This window comes from Dryas octopetala, chromosome 9 (genome assembly GCF_963921425.1).
Source record: "Dryas octopetala chromosome 9, drDryOcto1.1, whole genome shotgun sequence".
In the NCBI taxonomy this organism is placed as follows: Eukaryota; Viridiplantae; Streptophyta; class Magnoliopsida; order Rosales; family Rosaceae; genus Dryas; species Dryas octopetala.
Window position 1 is genome coordinate 12,470,593 of NC_141374.1, and position 21,676 is coordinate 12,492,268.

Genomic DNA, 21,676 nt, shown 5'->3' on the forward strand with positions numbered 1-21,676 from the left:
CAGCAAAAATCTGCGTTGCCCGATTGTAAGCACGAGGGACGTAATTACAACACAAAAAGTAAAAGAACAAATAGGAAAGAGGTATATATATTTCATAGTTTCCAACTTTCCACCTTATTTTATTGGCACTAACATTGTGGACGTCATACCTTAATATATTTATATTGCCGTCAAACTCATTGGTTTGAATTATTGAATGAAGAAATAACCAAAAGAAATGCATAATAGTGATAAGTTTATCCTAATAATCAATCTTTAATGTCTTGATAATGATTGGAATTTCCACATTCAAATTTCAATGGACTTATATTCAATGGAATTCATGTGGAGATGAGTAGCCACCAACCACATTTATATATCGACATAACCCCTTCCAATGTGAAACATGTATATTGTTTCTAACAAATTAATCAAGACCTTGTGGTCCTATGAATGCAGGTATTCATTAGTGAAGTACAATATCCCACAATTAACAATACCAAAGATAAGTGTGCGAGAGACAATTTGATTAACAGTTTTTAATGACAAACTTTGGTGAGACTATGAGACCATGTCATTAAACAATGTGATAGTGTATTCACTTAAGAAAACCAAACAAAAAGAAACTTAAGCAAGCACCAAACCATGCCATTGCACAACAATGTAAGCTTGTGGCACATGGGGTGATGTTAGATTTGCTATGTCTTGTGACAATGTTTTTGTTTAAATGAAGGGTCGAGGTTGGCTCACCTCATTTTTATAGTTCTATTAGTATGAAACAAATTCAATTGAATAAATATGTAGCTCTTCCGTCAAAAATAAAGGTACAGTTTTGATATATCAAAATGGATCTGTGCTTCAACGAACTACTCGATCTATAGTCGTAAATGCATAAGCTAAAGCTCATCACTTCATAACTAACTTCCCACTTAATACATTCACATACAAGGAGTGCAATAAGTTTTTAAAAAGCAAACTATATACATTTAATTTAAGTTTAAATCCAATATATTTCAAACCGAAACATACATTCTTCTTTTTTGCTAGAAATTGAAACATATTCACATGTATTATGTATATAAGGGGTGGCCTTGAGAGTAGGTGGACACAACTACTTTGGACCCAAAATAATGAAAGCCCCTAAATATTATAAATTTCTTACATACGTATATACTATATTAAGTCTAATTAATGTACATGAAGAGTCTATTTTCATTTTTATGATTCACCTCGAGGCCTTAAGAATTTTAGGGATGAATCTTTATGTATATAGACATATTATCTGGTAGATAAATTCAGAGAAGTTTAGTATTATTGTATTCACTTCCGACCCATAAAAATAGGCATTATTGTATGGACTTTACTAATTTAGACTCTGTATTTCATTCAACATGTGAGACTTAAAGAGGATTGCTTAATTTTATTCACATGGAAATACCTAATCCCAACTCATTTTGACTGGATTTGCTTCAAGCTGGATTTGCTTCAAGCCGGCTGTAGCCTGTAGTGTACAACCGTGTGGGCCACTCATACGTCATACGTGTATTGGTATCTGCTCGTATCACTTCATCATACGACGACGTTGCACTTTCACTCTCCCGCTAAAAAGCCCAAAACGGCACCGTTTTGGGGACAGACAGCGGGAAATAACGAAATTCGCGGGAACCAATACAAATAGATCCCAACAAAAATGGACGTGTTTCAACCGCCGCACGTCACTTTGGCTTCCAAAAGCCGAAGTTTTATTTTTTTTGTTTATTAATTTAAGAAAAAAAAAAAACTGTTTCTTCTTATATTCGTTACACAACGTGACAAACTGCGACCTCGGAAATTCAGTTTCGTTTGTTGTTGTTCGTTTGTATTGAGCAACAGCTACTCAGGCGGTTCAGATAGAAAACATCAATCAGAATTCAGCTTCTTCTTCATTTCCTTCAGGAAAATAAAAGAATCAAACATAGAAAGAAAGACTTGGGTTTTCTGGAGAGGGTCTTTTTGATTCTAGAACCGGTCAGTTGTTGTTGTTGTTCATCATCTGGTTTTTTTTGGTTTTAATATTTTTGTGTTTCCCTTTATTTCTTTTTCTTTTGGGCACCCACTTTTCTTGATGATGATGATGATGATGATCAGATTATTGGTACGGAAGAACTCAAAAGGAATTGGTGTTTTGTTGGTTGGTTGCTAGCTCTCTCTGATCCTGCACCCAAGAAAAATTGAATCTTCACAGCAGGTACATATAATATATATATATATATATATAGAGAGATTAATTTGCTCAACACCCTTTTTGTTGTTTCATTTCTAATCAAAATCCCTTAGTATATTAAAGTTTTGCATCTTTTTGGGTCTTGATAATTGAATATTTGTTGTTTTTTTTTTTTTGGCACAGCATTTTAGCATTTGATTGGGACTTGTTTGTTGTATTGAGAAAACTTTCCTTACCTTTCTGGGCCGGAATGGAACAATTCCGGCACATTGGAGAGGTTTTGGGAAGCATGAAGGCTCTAATGGTGATGGAAGAAGATATTCAGATCAATCAATGCCAGTGCCGGTTGTTGCTTAATGTGTTCAGTCTGGCCCTTGACACAATTGGAGAGGAGATCAGCCAGAACCTAAAGCTGGAAGAGAGAAAGACGAAATGGAAACCTCTTGAGCAGCCTCTGAGGGAGCTCCACAGAGTTTTTAAAGAAGGGGAGATCTACATCAGGCAGTGCATGGATTCCAAGGACTGGTGGGGCAAAGCAATCATCTTCCATCAGAACAAGGACTGCGTCGAATTCTATCTTCACAACTTGTTCTGCTACATCCCGGCTGTCATCGAGGCAATCGAGAATGCTGGAGAGATCGCGGGGCTCAATCAGGATGACATGCAAAAGAAGAGGATTGTGCTCTCAAGGAAGTATGACAAGGAGTGGAATGACCCCAAACTTTTCCAGTGGAGATTTGGGAAGCAGTATCTGGTGCCAAAGGCAATCTGCAACAGGTTGGAGAGTGCTTGGAGGGAAGATAGGTCGAGGCTTATTGAAGCACTCAAGGAGAAAAAGATAGCAGCACCCCTTGGTTTGACAAAGAATGAGCAGAGGCTTGGTGACTTGCTGCTCAAGAAATTAAATGGGTCAGAACCTTTCAGTGGGAAACTCTTCCCAAGCTCAATCTTATTGGGATCTAAGGATTACCTAGTTCGGAGGCGGTTAGGAGGGGGAAGGCAGTACAAGGAAATCCACTGGTTGGGGCACAACTTTGCCTTAAGACACTTTCTTGGGGAAATTGAACCATTGAATGCTGAGATTTTGACTCTGCTTTCACTTTCCCACCCCAATGTACTGCAATACCTTTGTGGGTTTTATGATGAGGATAAGAAGGAATGCTTTCTTGTCATGGAGTTGATGAGCAAGGATCTCCGCTGCTACATGAAGGAGAACTGCGGCGCAAGAAGGCAGGTTCTGTTCTCACTCCCAGTGGTGGTTGATCTCATGCTTCAGATTGCAAGAGGCATGGAGTACCTCCACTCTAGAAAGATCTGTCATGGAGAGCTGAACCCTTCCAATGTCTTTCTCAAGGCAAGGAATTGCACTGAAGGTTATTTCCAAGCAAAGATCTCAGGTTTTGGTTTATCATCCGTAAGCAAGCCAACTTCTAGAAACTCACAGCCCCAAAATGAAATCAACCCTTTGATCTGGTGTGCCCCAGAAGTCCTAGCTGAGCAAGAACAACAAGGAGGCAACTGTCGTTCGAAATACACAGAGAAAGCAGACGTATACAGCTTTGGGATGCTTTGCTTTGAGCTCTTGACTGGGAAGGTTCCTTTTGAAGATTCACATCTCCAAGGGGACAAGATGAGTCATACTATAAGAGCTGGAGGAAGGCCTCTCTTCCCATTCCCTGCACCAAAATACCTTGTCAGTTTAACCAAGAGATGCTGGCACGCTGACCCATCTCAGCGCCTGAGCTTCTCATCCATCTGCAGGATTTTACGCTACATTAAGAAATTCCTTGCCTTGAACCCTGTCGATGATCAGCCGCCTATCCTGCAATCCCCTTCTATGGATTACTGTGACATAGAGGCATGGTTCCAGAAGAACATTTCCGTGGTGGCGGGGTATGCTGATTTAGCCTCAATATCACAAATCCCATTTCAAATGTTCTCTTATAGACTCAGGGAGAAGGAGAAGACTTGCCCCGGATTGACCAGGGTTAAGAGTTTGGATTCTATAAGTGATCCAGCTTCGATGAGCAAGCAAGAAGTCTCACCTTGCAGGATGGACAGTGTCTCTGCAATGGAAGAGCCATTGGCACCACTTTATGATACGAGGTCTGTTTGTTCTGATGCCAGGTCAGTTTTTGATGTGAGGTCAGTTTGTACCGAGGCTCCATTGAAGAGAACTCTCATTGCAAAGAAACGTCCGGAAATGAGGGTGGGTAGAAAAGGCTCAGGTCAGTTAACAACTTCACCTCAATTCACTTCTCTACTTCTCAATTTAACAATCATTTGACTCAAAAACTTGTTCATCTGTTTACACAGGGACATCAACAACACCAACAACACCAAGACTTTCATCGCCGAGAGTTTCGTTACCAAAACTTCCATCACCAAAAATTCCTCCACCAAAACTTCCATCACCAAAAATTCCTCCACCAAAAATTTCGTCGCCATTAAATTCATGCAGTCGCGGTTTGAGGACAAACCGAAGCAGTCAACATCTGAGCTCTATGAGCCCTATGACTCGAAGCTTTAAAAGCCAACAGAGATCGCCAGGTCATGTCTCAGATTCAGAGTTACATTAGCCTTTTTTGCTCATATAGAATTTAGCACACAGTGAAGAAAGAAAAAAAGAAATTCCATGCCAGTTTTTCGTTTAAAACATAGAAACACTTCGTCCTTTTTTTCATCTGTAAATTTCAAGTTCTTACGTTATAGCTCCATAGATTTCAAGATCAATAGAAGAGTTTTTTTTATGCTTTGTTATTGGTCCACATATCTTTCTTTCATAGATCGCCCTTGTATTACTATCGATTTTTTGATCTCTTAATAAAACAAATAAAAAAAATTGAATCTTAATGTGCAAGAAGTAATGTACAGTTATTATAACAGTGCTATGTCCTGCTGAATTATGCATAATTTGCAGACCGATGGTTTCCAATTCAAACTACAGTTCAGTATATTAAAAAGGCAACATAAAATCATAAATTTACTATCTTTTTCCTACCCAAAAATAAATAAATCTTAAAAATAATTCATACCCTTTCTCAAGATGCTTGGCTCTAATTGATAGATCACATAAATTTAAATTGCGAGATATAATAGCAGATAAGATACAACTATACAAGACATTGTGTAATCTCCCAAAAACAGGATTGTCATATAAATCTAATCTCAGAAAATTTACAATAGCTGAACCCTATGTTTTACACTATACACTGAAAACAACTCAACATGGATCCTTGTTTTCTCAACAGCTTGGTTACATATGCAGTCCTTACTGAATAATAAAAGGACTCCACAATGAATATTGTTACATAGACCATATTTTTTAACCAGATTAGCAGACTACATTACATGATAGCTGATGTATCAATTATTATGTAAACAATTTCTGGTCATAATAATTGATGTGGCCAGTACACAACTGCTGCCAAATAATGTGATAAGCCGATGACCTATGTAACATCATTCCTGCATGATTGAACTGAATTTGTTGAGGAATAACTGTGCAAGGGTGGAGCACAATCTTGTAAGCACAGTCTCCAATTTCAATTACTTGATGACACTGCTCATCCAAGAATTTTATTTTCAACTGTAACCTGCTTGCCCTGATTTCACATTGATCTTGATTGTCTCATTTTAAAATTTTGAAGCCGAGCTTCACAAAGCAATCCTCAAGTCTCCTTTATCTATTGCAACACGATACTGTTTAAAGTTTGTCAGTTCTTGGGCTGGTATTCACAATCTATCTGATTGGAAGATTCAAAATGTTTTCGCAGCCAGCTCGCTATCCTTTTGATACTATATTTTAGTGCTGAAATGATGCACCACTAGTAATTTAGTTGTTCTCAGTCCTTCTATCTCACATGGATGGCTAGAATCAGAGTATCCAAAGATGTTTAGTCTTTCCAGCAAACTTACTTCCTGGAGTTTCAACTTTAGAATATGCCTCCAGAAGAAAACTCAGGGACTCACAAGCCATCAAGAAGGATTCAAAAGGATAGCGAATTCTTGATTGATGTCAGGAGGGTTACCTTTCCCTTAAGCAATCTGCAGTACTTTTATGCACCCACTTGAATTGGCAGCAACAACCATGTCTGATTTCCCTCTCCAGCAGACACTTGAAACAAACTGCCCATTATCATCATCAGTCTCTTTCCCAGAAATAGGATCAATGGAGCCAAACTTGTGGGAAGTGATTGGCATAGGCAGAGATCTATGGTAAGCATAAACCTGGAACAAGGATATGAGATATCAACTCAAAAAGCTAGAGAAACTGGTTATATTTTGATAAAAGTATACATGTCACACAAGCACCGTGTAGAAACTACAATCACCTTCAGTACTTCTCTCTTTACCTTTTTCTGTTATAAACTTCCTAATATTCAATTAAAGGTCTGTTCCCTCTTTGATTTTATTAATAAAAGAACTACATAGCATAGAATTAATGAAATACCTCATTTGTTTCTGAACCACATGCTATATAACCATCAGAAACAGATAAACCCACAAAGTTCTGAGGGAGTCAGCATCCAAAGTGTGAACCAGCCAAGAAAAAAGAAAAAAACTTGGTCAGATAGTAACAATGTAGTCAAAAGTGAGTATTATCTAGATCCCAATATCAAGACAAAAAAAAAAATCAAACATAAAGAAACAATAAAAAATAGGCTGGGGGACCAACCTTCTCATTGGTATGCCCAGCAAGGGTTAAGCTACAAGCATTGATGGATGGACCACTAAGACTGCTTTTGTTAAGATCCCATAGCTTTAAAGTGTTGTCAGTGGATGCAGAAACAAGGGTCTCAGAGTCCAAAAATTTCACATAGCTTACAGCTTTCTCGTGGCCAGCCAATACACACCAGGGCATTTTAGCATTACGAAGATCATAGCAGTAGGTTCTGAAGTCTGCAGACCCAAAGGCCAGCAAATGAGTGGAGTGAGTAGAGAACTGTACACAGCATACATTTGCAATGTTCTTGATGGTGCCTAAACAGTTTTTCTGAAAAGAAAACAAAAAAGACCTATATCAAAAGAATGTCACAAAATCTTAAGCAGTGGTCATGAAGAAGTGCCAAAGTAAAGAAAGATTGGGCTTTGGTATTGAAGCAGAACTGCAGAACCAATAAAGAGGTAAAGAGAGAAGAAAGAGAACAAGAGGGAACTATAATATCAATTAAACATTGAAGTCTTCTTCCTTATGTTTCAATAAGGCATATTTATATGATAGGCAATCCAAACCCAATAACAAAATAAAGCTAAAAAGGGAAACCCAGATAGTAATAGGAAAACAAACCCTACTAGTTCAAGGAATCCCAATTAAATTAAGCAAGCCCTACATAGTGCAAAAATTCCAAAATTAAAATGAAATATGAATCCTCAATTTACTTTAAAAAAAAAACCCTAATAAAATATTTCCATATGCTCTGCATTAGAGACCCTGTCAAAAACAGTGCTCAAAGCCCTACTTGAGCAGTTCTCAAATAGTCAAATATGCTCCATTACTAGTTCAGACAGCAACATTTTCTAGATCAATAGCAAACATAAATTTCATTTCAATAAGAACCCTCAGTAACTAAAAAGAGTTTCTCGGAATGGTAACTTTGAAAAGAGTTTCTCGGAATAGTAAATTTGATGCTTAAAATGAGCAAGGTTATACAACAGAAAAATAATATAGCAACATCTTGAAGCAGAGGACGGAAAAACTAAAAGGCAATAGAGAACAATCTATTCTTAGAGAGAGAGAGAGAGAGAGATATATATATATATACATATATATATAGTCTTTCTCTAGGGCAGACACCCGCATCTTTTTTTTTTCACGGATTTCTCGGTAGCACTGCCAAGTGCTCGGCAGTATCTTTTTCTTCTTCTCCCTAGAGCTCGGCACTGGTTTGTTGGCTTTATGTTAGGTTTTAACTCCTGAATTTTGGACAGACACCCTAGGAGGGTATGGGGTGAACCCGTCACAGAAGTACCCTTCAACTAGGCGGAGGAAGCAACGCCAAGTGGTGGAAGTAGTGCTTGGCTGTTATAAAAAAAAAGTCACTGCCGAGTGCTCGGTAATGGTACAGAGCGCTCAGCGAAGAAAATCCGCAAAAAAAAAAAAAAAAAAAAAGCGAACGTGTCCGCCCTAGAGAAAATCCCTATATATATATTTATAGAGAGAGAGAGAGAGAGAGAGAGAGCATGCCTCATTAATGCTCCACAGTTTCACAGTACCATCATCACTCCCACTGGCCAATTTTGTGGGATGTACTTGAGAAAAGTCAACAGACCAAGCCCTCCGTTCATGCTCAGTGTATTGCGCAAACTCTTGACCAGTGCTGACATCCCATAACTGGATATCCATTAAAGCAAAGTATGTCATGTGCAATGCAAGAAATCAATAAGATGAGGACAAGAAATAGCTACAAGTAAGACAAATTATTAGCATAAGATATTCACACCTTGACTACACCATCATAATCAGTTGAAGCCACATAGTTTTTGATATAATTGTTCCAGCAAACACAGCTGATCTTTGATTTGTTTGCCATCTCGACCACTGGATAATGAATATCAACAGAATCATTGAAGAGAGCATTAAACTCAAAAATCTTTATTTTCTTTGAGACCCCGGCAGCAGCAAAATAGTCCTCATCGCGATCAAAACTCAAAGAGCAAATTACATTTGAGGAACTGTTGAAATCTCCACTTCTTAGTACTCCACGTACTTTAAACTTACTGTACCGAGCATACTTGCACAAGCCATCAAAGATGGCTCCAAGTCGATCAGTGGGAGTCTTAGTTTCTTCATCCTTTGTTGTCAAATACGAATTCTTGCGACTTCTTAATAGATCTTTATCTATGCATATTGTAGAATCAGTCTCAGGAAGTTGAATTCTTGATCTCATAGAGAAGTAAGCACTTTCAAGCTGATCGATATTGCTCACCAACCTTGACTCATATGAACTAGGAACAGGGGGTAATGGAGAAAGCACCTCTGACCTTGAAGCTTCTTTATTAAAGAAATCATTTTTCCTTCCATTGAGGGATTCATCGTACAAGCCAGGATCAATCAGGGGTTTTCTTGAACGGTGCCTCCTCTCAACTTCTTCAACGTCTGATTCTAAGAACTGAATGGTTTCCATCAATTTGGAGGCATCCTTCTGCCTCTGTTCTTTCAATGATGTGAGAAAATGCAGCAATAATTCCAATTCTTCATCCTCTTGGTCCACAAATGATGACAATTCTTTTACACACACCTCCTGTAATCCATTAACTACTTCAGATTGTAGAATTTCCCTGCCATAACCAATGATCATAAACTCAGAACAGTATATTGGAGGACAAAATGAGGTAAAAATTCCAAATGTCCTCTTTTTTTGTGGGGGGAGGCAAAGCAATTACAAAACTTTGAAAAATTCCATCAAGTACAGATCAGCACTTGAATATTCAACCAAGGAGCCCCAGTGCACTTCAGTTTGGTATTGAGATAGAGTGAATAATAGCAGCAAACTCTAATCATTTATACATCCAAAACAAACCTGGAGGATCATGAGGTTCACAGACAGCGCGTTAACCAGCAGTGACATTATTACTATTATTATTTTTTTTTAATAAAAAAAAAAAGGAATAAAATTCAATTTCCAAAATCCACAAGTTTCTATCAACCTATGAGAAACAACAGATTTTCCTAAACAATAGAGTACTTTCCCAATTGGACTGACTATGTCCTGAAAGATCCTCTCAAAACTCGATGAATCTTATAGGTTCATTTCAACTGCTATTCAAAAGTCATACCAATTATAATAGTAACCCTAGAACAAAGTATGGGCTGAAGATTTTTGGATTCAAATTTCACACCCTACAAAAGGTCTTCAATTTTATTTTTAATTGCACATTTCAATCACATTTTGTGTGTCTATATATAAAACACCCATATAAAAGGAACCTTAACACTATGACTTATGTTTTCGTCACTTGATATCGAATAGATTTTTGTTCATGGAATAAATATTCAAAATATCATTTCTTTCTGATAATACATCTTTCAACATTATTTAAATACCATTTTGGCAAATCTCAGGCATGATCTTAGTCACAATTCTTTTGGGATTGTAATTATCCTCCTCCAGTTTTGTCTAAACTTCTCTTTGACTGCTGTAATTTGTTGATTAAGAGTGAATGGTTGTAATTTTCTTTCAACATAACAAAAAAGCATTATTTCCCTGGAAATACACACCTTTACAGGTCATGGATTCAAAATCTTCATATCTTATGTCAATTAAGATCTTATAAATTAACATGACAAGGGTTCAGCAATACCTTGTTGTGGGGCGTGATGATGGTTCGGGATGAAGTAGCCAAAGACAAAATCCAGCCTCCTTAGCATTTTCTGACAGAAAATTTGGAGGAAGAATTCTATGACGCAGATTGGACATTGCTGCAGCAAGGGCACTATTTGAGTCAAAATGGGCAAGTAACTGAAAGGAAAAACCCAAATCAACCCGTTAGATTTTTCATTCAATTTGGTAAAGCAATATCATGTGTCAAGTGCAGGAACAACATTATTCAATTATCTTTGCACCTCAAAAAGAAGAACACCCAGGCTGTAGATATTTGATGAAACCGTGCAGCTCCCTTCACTGAGTTCCTCAGGACTGATATACCACTTCTCTTCCAATTGCTCGCTTATTGAAGTCAACTGCTGTTGAGCTGCATTATACACAAGAGGACTTCTGGACTTGGTATGTGTCCCAAGCTTTGTACCTGGGTTAGGTTCACCAAATACATTACTTCCATTCCGTAAGCCAGTGCCGTTGATGTGGCTAGTATTCACAGTTTCCCGTTTGAAGGAGGAAGTGGAAGGGAACTGAGGGCATTGCCTAAATAATCTAGTATTCTGGCTGGTCTTTTGCTTCTTTGAACATACACCAACAGAGGAAAACTCCTGCTCTACTGGCTTTTTCCTAATTGAACTATTTTCTGACTGAGAAGTATCTTGATCCATAATACTCTCTAACATCTCTTTCTGGACTGGTAAGCCAACATACTTGACTTGGTTTGAAGGCAACAACTTGAAAAAAGTAGGCTGCAAGCCATGCAAAGCAACTCCTTGGGAATGAAAATGATCCACCAGATCCACTATCTGTCTGAATACACACAGGCACTCAACTTTATTCACTTTAGGATGCCCAATTTTCAGCCATTCTCTCAAACTGATTTCGTCATTATCAGAGCCACCAAGCCTGGGCTCAGCATTCACACGATTGGAAGAAGGCATACCAATATTGGCATCCAGACTCGGTGTCAGATCAGCAGCTACCATAGAACCACTGGCCACCTTTGTACTATTCAGGTTTCTAGATTCAACATGACAGCCACCAAGCCTGGGCTCAGCATTCACACCATTGGAAGAAGGCATACCAATATTGGCATCCAGACTCTGTGTCGGATCAGCAGCTACCATAGAACCACTGGCCACCTTTGTACTATTCAGGTTTCTAGATTCAACATGACAGCCACCAAGCCTGGGCTCAGCATTCACTCCATTGTAAGAAGGTATAGCAATATTGGCATCCAGACTCGGTGTTGGATCAGCAGCTACCATAGAACCACTGGCCACCTTTGTACTATTCAGGTTTCTAGATTCAACATGACAGCCATCATGATGTGGGCCTTTAAATATGATGCCCTTACCCTTTAATGTATTTTTAACAAAAAACTCAGAAAAGCCTGATTTAGATAGGATTTTTGTCCGGATACCTGCATAAGTATTTCCTGAAACCACTCTATTTTCAGTTTTTGTCAATTCTTCCACGACTTCATAGTGATTGTCACTTTGAGCCAAATGCTCAGGGAGAGATGTGTACCCCACATTCTCCAAGCCACTGGGCATTACCTGACCATTATCCCTGAATGCAGTATTGACTCGTGAACTCCCACTTCCTGATCCGCTTGCTAGCTGATATAGATGTTGCCACTGGTTCTGCCTAGTCTGCAATCTCCCTTGATTGTTTGATGCATCTTGAATAGCTAATTTTGAATTATTGTAATTTCTCACAGTTAACTCTTCCACCATGAAACCACCATCATCCATAAAGCCTAGGCTATTATATGGGTGTTCTAATTCATTTACATGGCTGATACTCCTATCTACACTCTTACCATCTAGCATCCCAAAAAACTCCTGATGTGAACCCTGGGAATAATCGCCCTCAACTGGTATACGCATCGAATAATCACCCTCGCCTGGTATACGCATCTCTTGGCATTCCAACGTGTTGCTGTTTTCGGGTTTCAGTGAATAGTCATTCTCTTTACTTTGGAGCTGTGCGCCCTCTGCTGGATGTGATGGGGTCACTTCCTCAGCCACTGCATCCTCCATGCTGTCTATACCGATTTCATTCAACCAACTCTTCACAACAACCTATCAGGGGATTCGTTCAGTGAGAAACCATGTTCAAATACTTAAACTCATGAAGAACTAACAGAACTATAAGACTAACAAGATGAAAACGCCAAAGATATATCATGCAACACAAAGTTCAGAGATTTATGACCACTGCCTCATGCTGACACTTCAATAAAATTAAGTTACCGTCGTTCTGAAGTGAAATTCAAGCAACAATACATCAATCTTGAGAAATCTCCGGAAGATATAAACACCATAAAAAAATTATTAAATAAAACAAAGTGAACCAGATTAAAATCCATAAGTTACACACATTGGCAATCAGCAATATGCTAGTTAATTACAAACCACATAATAAATGCATTATCTATCAAAAAAAATAATTCAAATTTTAATAAGAAACATGATAAAAGACTAAATCACAGAGAAAATAATAAATATTACAATACCCTTGATACTTAATTGATGTATTATCCACAGTGGTACACCGTTCGGTTGTTAAGAAAATGCAATAAAATAGGAAAATTTAAAGCTCTGAAGTCTCATCTGAGCCTAATAAGTGATAAATAAGAACTCTCAGCTGATAAGTTTTTCTTAGAACACCAGCAGACTAAAACCACCGCCAACATTACAATTACTTCATTTTCTCGGCAGCCAATCAGAAAGTAAAACTGAAACTGAAAAAAAAAATTAAAAAAACAATCGAATTAATTAATGCATACCTCACCTGAATTGGAACAGAAAAGCAGTTTCGAAAGGCGGAGGGTTCAATTCTCAGAAGGAGGAGGGCAAAACTGGAACATTCGTCAAGCGCGAAACCCTAGAGAAGCCAACCTGAAGAATAAAGTGAATGGAGCCCAAGCAATTGGTATTTTTGCCAGAAATGGAAAGCAAACATCTTTGCCCCAACCTCTTTCTTTCGCTATTTTTGAATAATCTTCTCACTCTTTTTATTTTTTTTCCTTTTGCAAAATTTCGCTTCAGAATTTGGTTAATTATTGGACACACTGAATAAATGAAAAAAGCGGATTTTTTTTTTTTCGGTGATTTCTGAATCGAACCGACGAAACGCGGAAAATGAGCAGCCAGTAAATTTCCAGCGGGTTTATTTATTTTTTAATTTAACGTATAATTATATAATTATTATTATTATTATTTCTTTTTATTTAACTAACGGCACAGACCGTTCCCAACTTCCCATATCTGAAGCGCTGCAACGAACCCAAACAGCCACATGCCCATTGCCCACAGCATTATGCGAGGAAAGTGAAAAATATTATTAATTTATTTCAGTAATTTTTTCACACAAAAAAAATATAATATTTATTTCAGTGATCTTTTTGGGTTTCACGATTTCCATTGATCTGAATGGCTGTGAATATTTAAAGAATAAAAAGGATATTTGTACTATACTTGCATTCATTTCTTCTATTATTAGTCGTATATGGACAAGTGTATTTTTCAGACCAACACAAAAAAATATCACATATAAACAAGTATATTCTATAAAAATATCAAAATCATTCACTTGATGTTACCCAAAAGGCCGATAAAGGTATCAAAATCATTCACCTTTTTCAAAAGAATCAAATAATTGTCTTTTGTTTTTGGAAGACTCCATATTATTACTAGTCACATATAATACTTAATTATACTATACGCTATATACGTATACTATACAATATACATCACACACAATGTGTCACACATGATACGAACTTTTTGTTTGAATGAGAAATGTAGTTTTTTATTTTTGGCCAGGAAATGAGAAATGTAGTTTAACATGGCAATGACTATGCCCAGACGATTGTGTACCAACACATGTCTCGACATAGTTGTAAGAAGGCTGATGCCTACCTAGTGCTGGTGACCTAATGGCAACGAGCCAGCTACCAAAGCCCCAATGAACGGGGACTATAACTATAACAGTTTTAAGGTAGTGATTTTCTTCGATATGTTTTTTTTCATAATCATTATATAAATTTATTAAGATTGTTTAAAATTTCTCAACATATAAGATAAATAGATAGATATTTAATGTTAAAACTAATGTATATGTTCTTTCACAATGTTACAAAGTATATATATTAAACTAATTTATTATGTATACTATAATGGCAGAATTTAAATTAAGATCGTCATTACAATACAAAGATAGCCAACCCATAATTCCAATAATTTTTTTCATCATCATACTTTTAATAGGTTAGTCATGTAGTTAGGTAATGTATTATGTATACCTAATTTAAAGGGTTGAAAATTAATGGATTGGTATTAAATGCTTCATTCACATTAATATTGTTAATTCGTTTAATTTTTCTTTACAATACTTAAATTTAAAGGTGTCAAAAAGGTGTTACCAGCACGAGTTGACAATTAAAACGAACACAACACGGCACGAACACTACACACATAAATGGATCAAGTTGAGCCACAAATTTTAGCCCATTAAACATGAGGACAAGCGTGAAATAGGCACAAATTATTTAAAACTCATTTAACACTATTTCAAAAAATAAACAAGAAAATTCAATTTTGTAAGCATAAATATTAATATTTAATTATAAAAGATAGCGTGAGTTTTTTAATAAAAAAACAAAAAACAAAAAGACTTCGTGGGCCAATCTATTTAAGACATATTACGAGCATGAATGAGTCACGAGTTGTGTTGGGCCAAAGTCTTAGCTATTTGGTCCGGCATGAACATGACACGATTATTAAATAGACCAGCATGAGTAAAATACAAATGTGCTCTAGCATGACTTGTTTGATACCTCTACATATATTCATCATGTAACAACAACAAAAATAAATAAAAATAAAGATTTGAGAGGGATGAAATACAATTAGTCATCAACATGATTTAAAAAAAAAATACAAACATAGAATCCATTTTTATTGATAAGAATGACTTTTCATTTTTTATTTTTAGCTAGAATGATAAGAAGAGAGGTATATGGATTCTCACTAGAAGGATGATAAGGATGACCTTTTATTTTCTATTTTTAGCTAGAATGATAGGAAGAGTGATACCTGGATTCTCACTAGAAGGATGATAAGGATGACCTTTTATTTTCTATTTTTAGCAAGAAAGATGATTCTCACTATTCTCTATGAACAAATGCTTTATTCATAGTGAATAGTGAGAATCAAACTCTACCATGTAATAAAAATGCTCTATCGATAAAAAAAGAAAAAAAGAATCAAATTCATAACCAGGGATGTACTTAATTGTTGCTTTAATGAAAATGTTGCATCACTTATTTTAGCTACAATAATTTTTTTATTTATTTAGTGATACTTTATATAATATTAAATTTATCTTGAAGTTATTGTGACTAAGTCAATTAACTACATCATATTTGTGAATAAGACTTTCCTATCATCACTTCAATTAGGAATTTTAAAAAATCTTTGTTACATGCTATTTAAATTGACAGTCCAATAATCATATTGCTCAAATATACAAAAGAAGAAATGTGAAGTGTTTTAATGAAAACTCATTGAGCAATAGTAAACACATTAACATGAAAGTTAAATGCACACATTTAAGTTGCCTAAAAGCAAAGCAACATGATAAATTAGGAGTCACAAATTTGACTGAAAATTAATGCTATAATATTCTTCGTCCGATCATTTTTTTTTTTTTTTTTTTGTTATAAAGGGAGGCCAAGGAAAGAGATCTAGAGGGGGAGGGGGAATCGAAACCCGGTAAGGTGCGGGCAGCACAACTGCTTGGCCAACCCCAAGTCCTCTTCATCCGATCATTTCAATCAAAACAGTTCTAACAATAATGATGGCCCACGGAATTGAATTATTGGGCCAAAAGTTTGTTCTTTTATTTATTCGTTTTAACATTTTCGATGATTCTTATTAAAAAAAAAAAAAAAAAGGGAAAATTTTCGGTCGTTCAAATAAAAGTTGAAGTGGCGTTGCATGGTACACGTAGGTCCAGCATAAGGCATGCTGCACGTGCAAAGCAGCAGGTGATGAGGGTTTGATCACGTGGCCCTCATGGGGCCAGAGCCTTCGATTGAATTTTGAAGTAACCTCAGCCATCGGTTTACGTATGCTAAGGTCATGGGCCTATTGTGGGCCCGCAAAATAGCTCATTTTGATTGGTCGCTTGTGTTCGGTCTTCTTTCTGTATACATACTGGCCTACCGAGATGGCACATGGAAGAGATTGCGGTGCACTGAGAACAAATGCCAACAATAGAGTCGGCCTTGCTGTGATTTTCCAAGGAAGCAAAGCATGTTCCAATGTTGTGCAGCATTTTCAAAGGGTTTGTAAGGAAATTTTTTCATTCATAACATGTATTTTGAAATCAATTATATTATGACACACATTTGAGTTTAGGTTAGTTTAAGATACATATTTACAGCTTGTGTTATTGTGAGATAAATCATCACCTTTGCTTAAAAACTTCGTCCAAATAAAAGATAATATGATATTTTTGTGTTTTTTTTTGTTTCAAACCAAAAAAAATATTTAATAAATTTTAATTCTATTTCTAACTTAAAAAGATGAATACTAAAAATATATTAAAATTGAAATAAAAAACAAAAACAAAAAGGATTAAAACTTAAAAATAAAAAACAAAAAGAAGAGGAAAGATTTGCATCATCGCATCCCCCTCCTCACCTAGCCCAAACCACCTCCGGCAACGGCCCTACACACCGATGACAACTCACCCTCCCTTCTCTTTCTCCATCTCTCCTTCTTTCTTTCTTCTTCTTTGTCTCTCTCTTTCTCTATCTCTCTGTCACTTTCTCTCTCTCTCTTCTTTGTACACGTCGGGGTGGTATTTTGATAACCTTTGATAGAAATAGCAGAAAGTGCTTTTTAAGTAATAGGAACATCTTTCGTACTTTCTGAAGAAGCACTTAGTAGATGCTTTATCAAAAAGCACTTCCAAGTGTAATTATACAAAGCATGCCCAGGTGCTTCTGCCAAAAGCACTATCCACTTCATACAAAGCATGCCCTCAAAATATCTTTTTCAAAGGCACAGCTTGATTCTCAAACTCAACAGATCAAGCCCAACCCAAAAGAAATTTTGCCTTCTAGGTCTAGAAACTGGGCCAAACCCAACTTGTACAAAGCTCAAGTTCCATGGCATGGCTGTGCTCGGGGCCACATTTTGTTATACTGAAGTGTTACTGAGATGGGAAAGATTGAAGGAGGAGGAAGCTGCAAATATAACCTGATAATTTACACTTGCAATTTGGCAGTTTCTCAAGCAAAAAAAGAGCACAAGTTCCATCTTGATTACCTGCTGAAATAGAACTTTAAAATGCATTTTGGTCCTGAAATAGAACTACAAGCTAAGCAGAGTATTGTATTGAAACTACAGCAATTAACTGCAAATGCAAATGAGGTAAACAGACTGAAATAACAGAATTTTCTGGCCAGTTTTGCATTCGAACATTCATACCAACTTTAGTTAACATTATAACAGCAAAGGCTTCAGACTCCTGGTATGTAAATATACTAGTATTTGAAGGAATCAGGCTAAATTTCTTGTGTCATATGCATTTGATTTTACTATCTATAGAAAACTCTACAACAACCAACAAGTTAGTAAATTGCAGAATTTCAAAAATATCATTCCAATTGGATCCTCATGTCAAATTCTGTCATCAAAACTGCTTCTGATGCGCGCACACGATTTAAGAAGAGTATATCCCAAAAATTCGGCTCAGAGTACACAACTGCTAGTCTCTTGCAGTCAGAAATACCTTCTCCATCATACATCTACAACTCCTTGGCAGACCTTTTGACCTCCCTTGTGTATCCCCAGCTATAAGAAAATCAGCCAGAGCAGTTCCCCTGAAGCAAATGTGTAAAACAGTGAAAGCAAGTACAGTTGACTGATCAAGGAGTACCACTCACCGACCAAGGAGACAACATGAGAAATTTCGAAATAACAGTTGATCAGTCAAAATAAATATCAAACACACAAACATATATATGCATCTTAAAATTTCTCTTGGGATTATGGGAAAACCTTAAAAGCTAAGGCATCAACAGCATAGGAGATGTGAAAAGCATATCTTGAGCCTCCCCTAGACCCCAACCCCATTTTTATTACTGCATGCCTCAATGAATTTATGTTTCATATTGTTTGTTTAAATTGGAAGATTATAGATGCCACTGTAAAGGATATTTAAAGATCTGGAGAAACATAAATGCAGACAGCAAATGTTATTATATAATAATATTACAGTTCATCTAGAGAGTAGATATTATTTAATAGTGATAATATGTTTACATGTGGTCTATACCAACTGTTCCTTCACTTCCTTTGGTTTAGCATCCACTGGTACTCATGCAATTTTCCATGTATTCTACAGTTTGAGTAACTAAGAAATGTTAAAACTTATGTAGGATATTTATTTAGTGTATAGCGGCAAAAAAAAAAAAAAAAACAGATAAGAATCAACTGAACCCCCCACCATCTAGTAGCAACATGCAACTAAAATGACCGAAACAAACATAAGAATACTTTTCTAATCTAATTCAATATTGTGAGTGTTAAGAGAAGCACTGGCAGAATTAATCATACTAGAATAAAAAAAAAAAGTTATTATAAGCCAAGAGAAGAAACAGCATCATATTTATTACCGTGTTCAGGATCGTTCGCCAACATATCAAGTAGCTACACATGCCATTTTTCATTACCTTTGTTGCTTTGATTTTTTGCATGATATCATTGTATAAAGGCTTAATTCTAATGGCATCCTCCGAGTCAGAAGAACTGGAACTGGAGCTGTCATCACTATCATCACTCCCCTCCCTAAGAGACTGATAAAAATTTGTTCTGCCCCCATTGACACCATCCTTCTCATTATCACTAATACCTGGAGATAAGGCTCGTTTTCTTTTGAGAACCTTTGCCTTATCTTGTAAACCAGTCAAACCCAAACCATCATGGTCTTTATGGCTTTCAGAAATTTCTTTTTCACGCTCAGTCACTCCAGGAGCACAATCATCATCGCTATCACTGATTACAACAACATCTCCAGACGAAATTTTTTGAATACCTGGCATGGTAGATTTACGTAAGCACCACTGAGGCATTGGAAACTCAATTACAGCAAAACTATCGAAGATGATAGATATCATTTCTTCTATACTTGGCGAAACGGGTAAGGATTGGCTTTGAGAATATTTAAAGCCAAGTACTTTCACTGAAATTTATGAATTTCCTTTAAATAGAATATCTTCAAAATTATTCTAAAGGACAACATAGGTGGTAATATTTATAATCTCCATAATTACACACATGTGCCCACACTTAACTAATCTGTACTGCATGTCAATAAAAAATTAATCTGATGCACATCAAAGTCTAAATTTTATTCGTAATTAAAAATTCCTCCCCGCATCTACCTGTCTTTAAATTCACAGGTGAGAGGAAGAAAGCACATGAATGGTTATACCATATGACCATATGGGTACTCAAGCATAATGAACAGAACCCATTTATCATAAATCAAAGCAAACCATTGGTGCACATTTATTCATACTTCAAACATTCAAACATTTAGAAGGAACAAAACATTTTAAGCACTAAATTCATTTTAAAGACAAGTATTTTCATTGAAATTTATGAATTTCCTTTAAATAGAATATCTTCGCAATTATTCTAAGGGCCAAGTAGGGTGTGAGGAAGAAAGCACATGAATGGTTATACAATATGACCACCAGCGTACTCAAGCATAATGAACAAAACTCATTTATCATAAATCATATATATTTAGCAAAAACCTCATGATTATCATCACTTAAAGCAAACCATTAGTGCATATTTATTCATAAATATTTAAAAAACAATGCTCTTTCTTATAGTAATTATTCAGTAACTCTCTCTAATTATACAAAAACTTCAGAGCCCTCAATTGAGTAACAATAAACTAGAAAGAACAAAACTAACACAAACAAAGATATGTATAATCTGTGCTCTGTTTCACACTTCAAACATTCAAACATATAGAAAGAACGAAACTTTTTAAGCACTAGATTCAATTAGCTAATAGCCAGCAATTATGTGAATAATAAAATTCTCTAAATACCTGAACTTTGCAAATCCCCATTTCCTCTAGTAGGCAAATGATCACTAGAAGAATGGACTCTTGCACTCTCTGCCACGTGTCCATTTCCATTGGAACCAAACCCATTCTCCAAATTTATGTCAGGTTTACTGTTTCCATTAGAATCAATGATTCCACCATTTTCGACTTTCAGACGCTCTTCTTCTTCTTTCATTAATTTCTCAAATTGTTCCTCTAAACACGAAATGCGGCTCTCCAATTCCTCATATTCACGCTCAAGCCTCACCTTGTCGCTCTCCAGCTCGCGGTGCTTCCCCCGAAGCTCGGAAATTACACATTTGTCCTCCTCGGCTTTCTCTCCCTTCTTCTTCACCTCTTCAAGAAGCTTGTCTCGCTCTTCTTTCACTGCATCGAGCTCTTTGAGCCTTTCCAGCTGCTCAAGTTGGTGCCTTTCCTCAACAACTGCAACCTTCATCTCAAGCTCTCGCTTTAGCTTCGCCTCTCGGGCCACCAAAGCCTCTTCGACTCGGTCGAAATCCTCGGCCAGAAACGTCGACCTTAGCGACGAAACTAACTGCGAAATACTCTGATTTTTGGCTTCTTCTTCGTCGTCGCTACTGAAACTACTCCTAGTCCTAGGTCGTGCACCAACCCCCATTTTCAGACCCACCGAAACACCGGAACGAACCGAGTCAAAGCCCCGAAACACAACGGAAGTACCGGAGACTGGAGACTGTTGAGCTTTGGGTTTTGGAGGGAAGGAGGGTATTCAAGGGTTTTGTGGGTTGGTTTGTCGCGAAAAACTCGAGTGGGTTTTTGTGAGAGAGTAATCAGTGACTGAGTGAGTCGTGTGGGCGAGTTGAAGGGCGGAATAAATAAAGCGGTTTGGCTTCTCTTTACTGCCGTTTTATTTTAGGCTTAATTATCGATTTACCACCTAAAACTGTAACTCATTCCCACTTTACCACCTGAAAGTTTTTTTGTCCCAGATTACCACCTGTAACTTACATCCATGTCTCATTTTACCTTATTCCGTCAACAATTT

At 36.7% G+C, this 21,676-nt stretch overlaps 3 protein-coding genes across 6 annotated transcripts; 1 reads left to right on the forward strand and 2 right to left on the reverse strand.

The window, feature by feature from the left end:
* The first annotated feature begins 1,813 nt into the window (after window positions 1–1,813).
* LOC147274208 (uncharacterized) lies at window positions 1,814–4,937 on the forward strand. The gene is made up of 4 exons (XM_086257665.1): window positions 1,814–1,986; window positions 2,107–2,206; window positions 2,366–4,410; window positions 4,499–4,937. The coding sequence occupies exons 3-4, from the start codon at window positions 2,433–2,435 to the stop codon at window positions 4,759–4,761; spliced, it is 2,241 nt and encodes a 746-aa protein (XP_086113791.1). The 5' UTR covers window positions 1,814–1,986; window positions 2,107–2,206; window positions 2,366–2,432; the 3' UTR covers window positions 4,762–4,937.
* A 322-nt stretch (window positions 4,938–5,259) lies between these two features.
* SPA2 (SPA1-related 2) lies at window positions 5,260–13,621 on the reverse strand. Of its 2 annotated transcripts, none has more exons than XM_086256784.1 (8): window positions 13,303–13,621; window positions 10,749–12,590; window positions 10,487–10,644; window positions 8,626–9,463; window positions 8,370–8,516; window positions 6,861–7,178; window positions 6,636–6,695; window positions 5,260–6,412 (listed from the first exon to the last, which is right to left on the reverse strand). In XM_086256784.1, the coding sequence occupies exons 2-8, from the start codon at window positions 12,546–12,548 to the stop codon at window positions 6,221–6,223; spliced, it is 3,513 nt and encodes a 1,170-aa protein (XP_086112910.1). In that variant the 5' UTR covers window positions 12,549–12,590; window positions 13,303–13,621; the 3' UTR covers window positions 5,260–6,220. The 2 variants fall into 2 exon arrangements, with proteins under 2 accessions (XP_086112910.1, XP_086112912.1); XM_086256786.1 differs by having other exon boundaries at window positions 13,298–13,621.
* Window positions 13,622–17,980: 4,359 nt separating this feature from the next.
* On the reverse strand, window positions 17,981–21,467 carry LOC147274210 (uncharacterized). Of its 3 annotated transcripts, XR_015119642.1 has the most exons (4): window positions 20,653–21,467; window positions 19,259–19,620; window positions 18,849–18,924; window positions 17,981–18,406 (listed from the first exon to the last, which is right to left on the reverse strand). XR_015119642.1 is itself a non-coding variant. In XM_086227847.1 (3 exons), the coding sequence occupies exons 1-3, from the start codon at window positions 21,287–21,289 to the stop codon at window positions 18,389–18,391; spliced, it is 1,017 nt and encodes a 338-aa protein (XP_086083973.1). In that variant the 5' UTR covers window positions 21,290–21,467; the 3' UTR covers window positions 17,981–18,388. The 3 variants fall into 3 exon arrangements, 2 of the variants coding, with proteins under 2 accessions (XP_086083973.1, XP_086083972.1); XM_086227847.1 differs by lacking the exon at window positions 18,849–18,924; XM_086227846.1 differs by lacking the exon at window positions 18,849–18,924 and having other exon boundaries at window positions 19,202–19,620.
* Between the last annotated feature and the right edge of the window lie 209 nt (window positions 21,468–21,676).

Excerpts from the sequence above, each read along its gene's own strand:
- SPA2 (XM_086256784.1), bottom strand. The coding sequence starts at position 12,548 with ATGGAGGATGCAGTGGCTGAGGAAGTGACCCCATCACATCCAGCAGAG. Across the intron at positions 8,517-8,625 it reads ATTATGATGGTGTAGTCAAG|TTATGGGATGTCAGCACTGG; the intron begins GTGTGAATATCT and ends ATGGATATCCAG. Across the intron at positions 6,696-6,860 it reads CTGGGCATACCAATGAGAAG|AACTTTGTGGGTTTATCTGT; the intron begins GTTGGTCCCCCA and ends TGACTCCCTCAG.
- LOC147274208 (XM_086257665.1), top strand. The coding sequence starts at position 2,433 with ATGGAACAATTCCGGCACATTGGAGAGGTTTTGGGAAGCATGAAGGCT. Across the intron at positions 4,411-4,498 it reads GGTGGGTAGAAAAGGCTCAG|GGACATCAACAACACCAACA; the intron begins GTCAGTTAACAA and ends CTGTTTACACAG.
- LOC147274210 (XM_086227846.1), bottom strand. The coding sequence starts at position 21,289 with ATGGGGGTTGGTGCACGACCTAGGACTAGGAGTAGTTTCAGTAGCGAC. Across the intron at positions 19,621-20,652 it reads TGGGGATTTGCAAAGTTCAG|GTATTCAAAAAATTTCGTCT; the intron begins GTATTTAGAGAA and ends CTACCATGCCAG.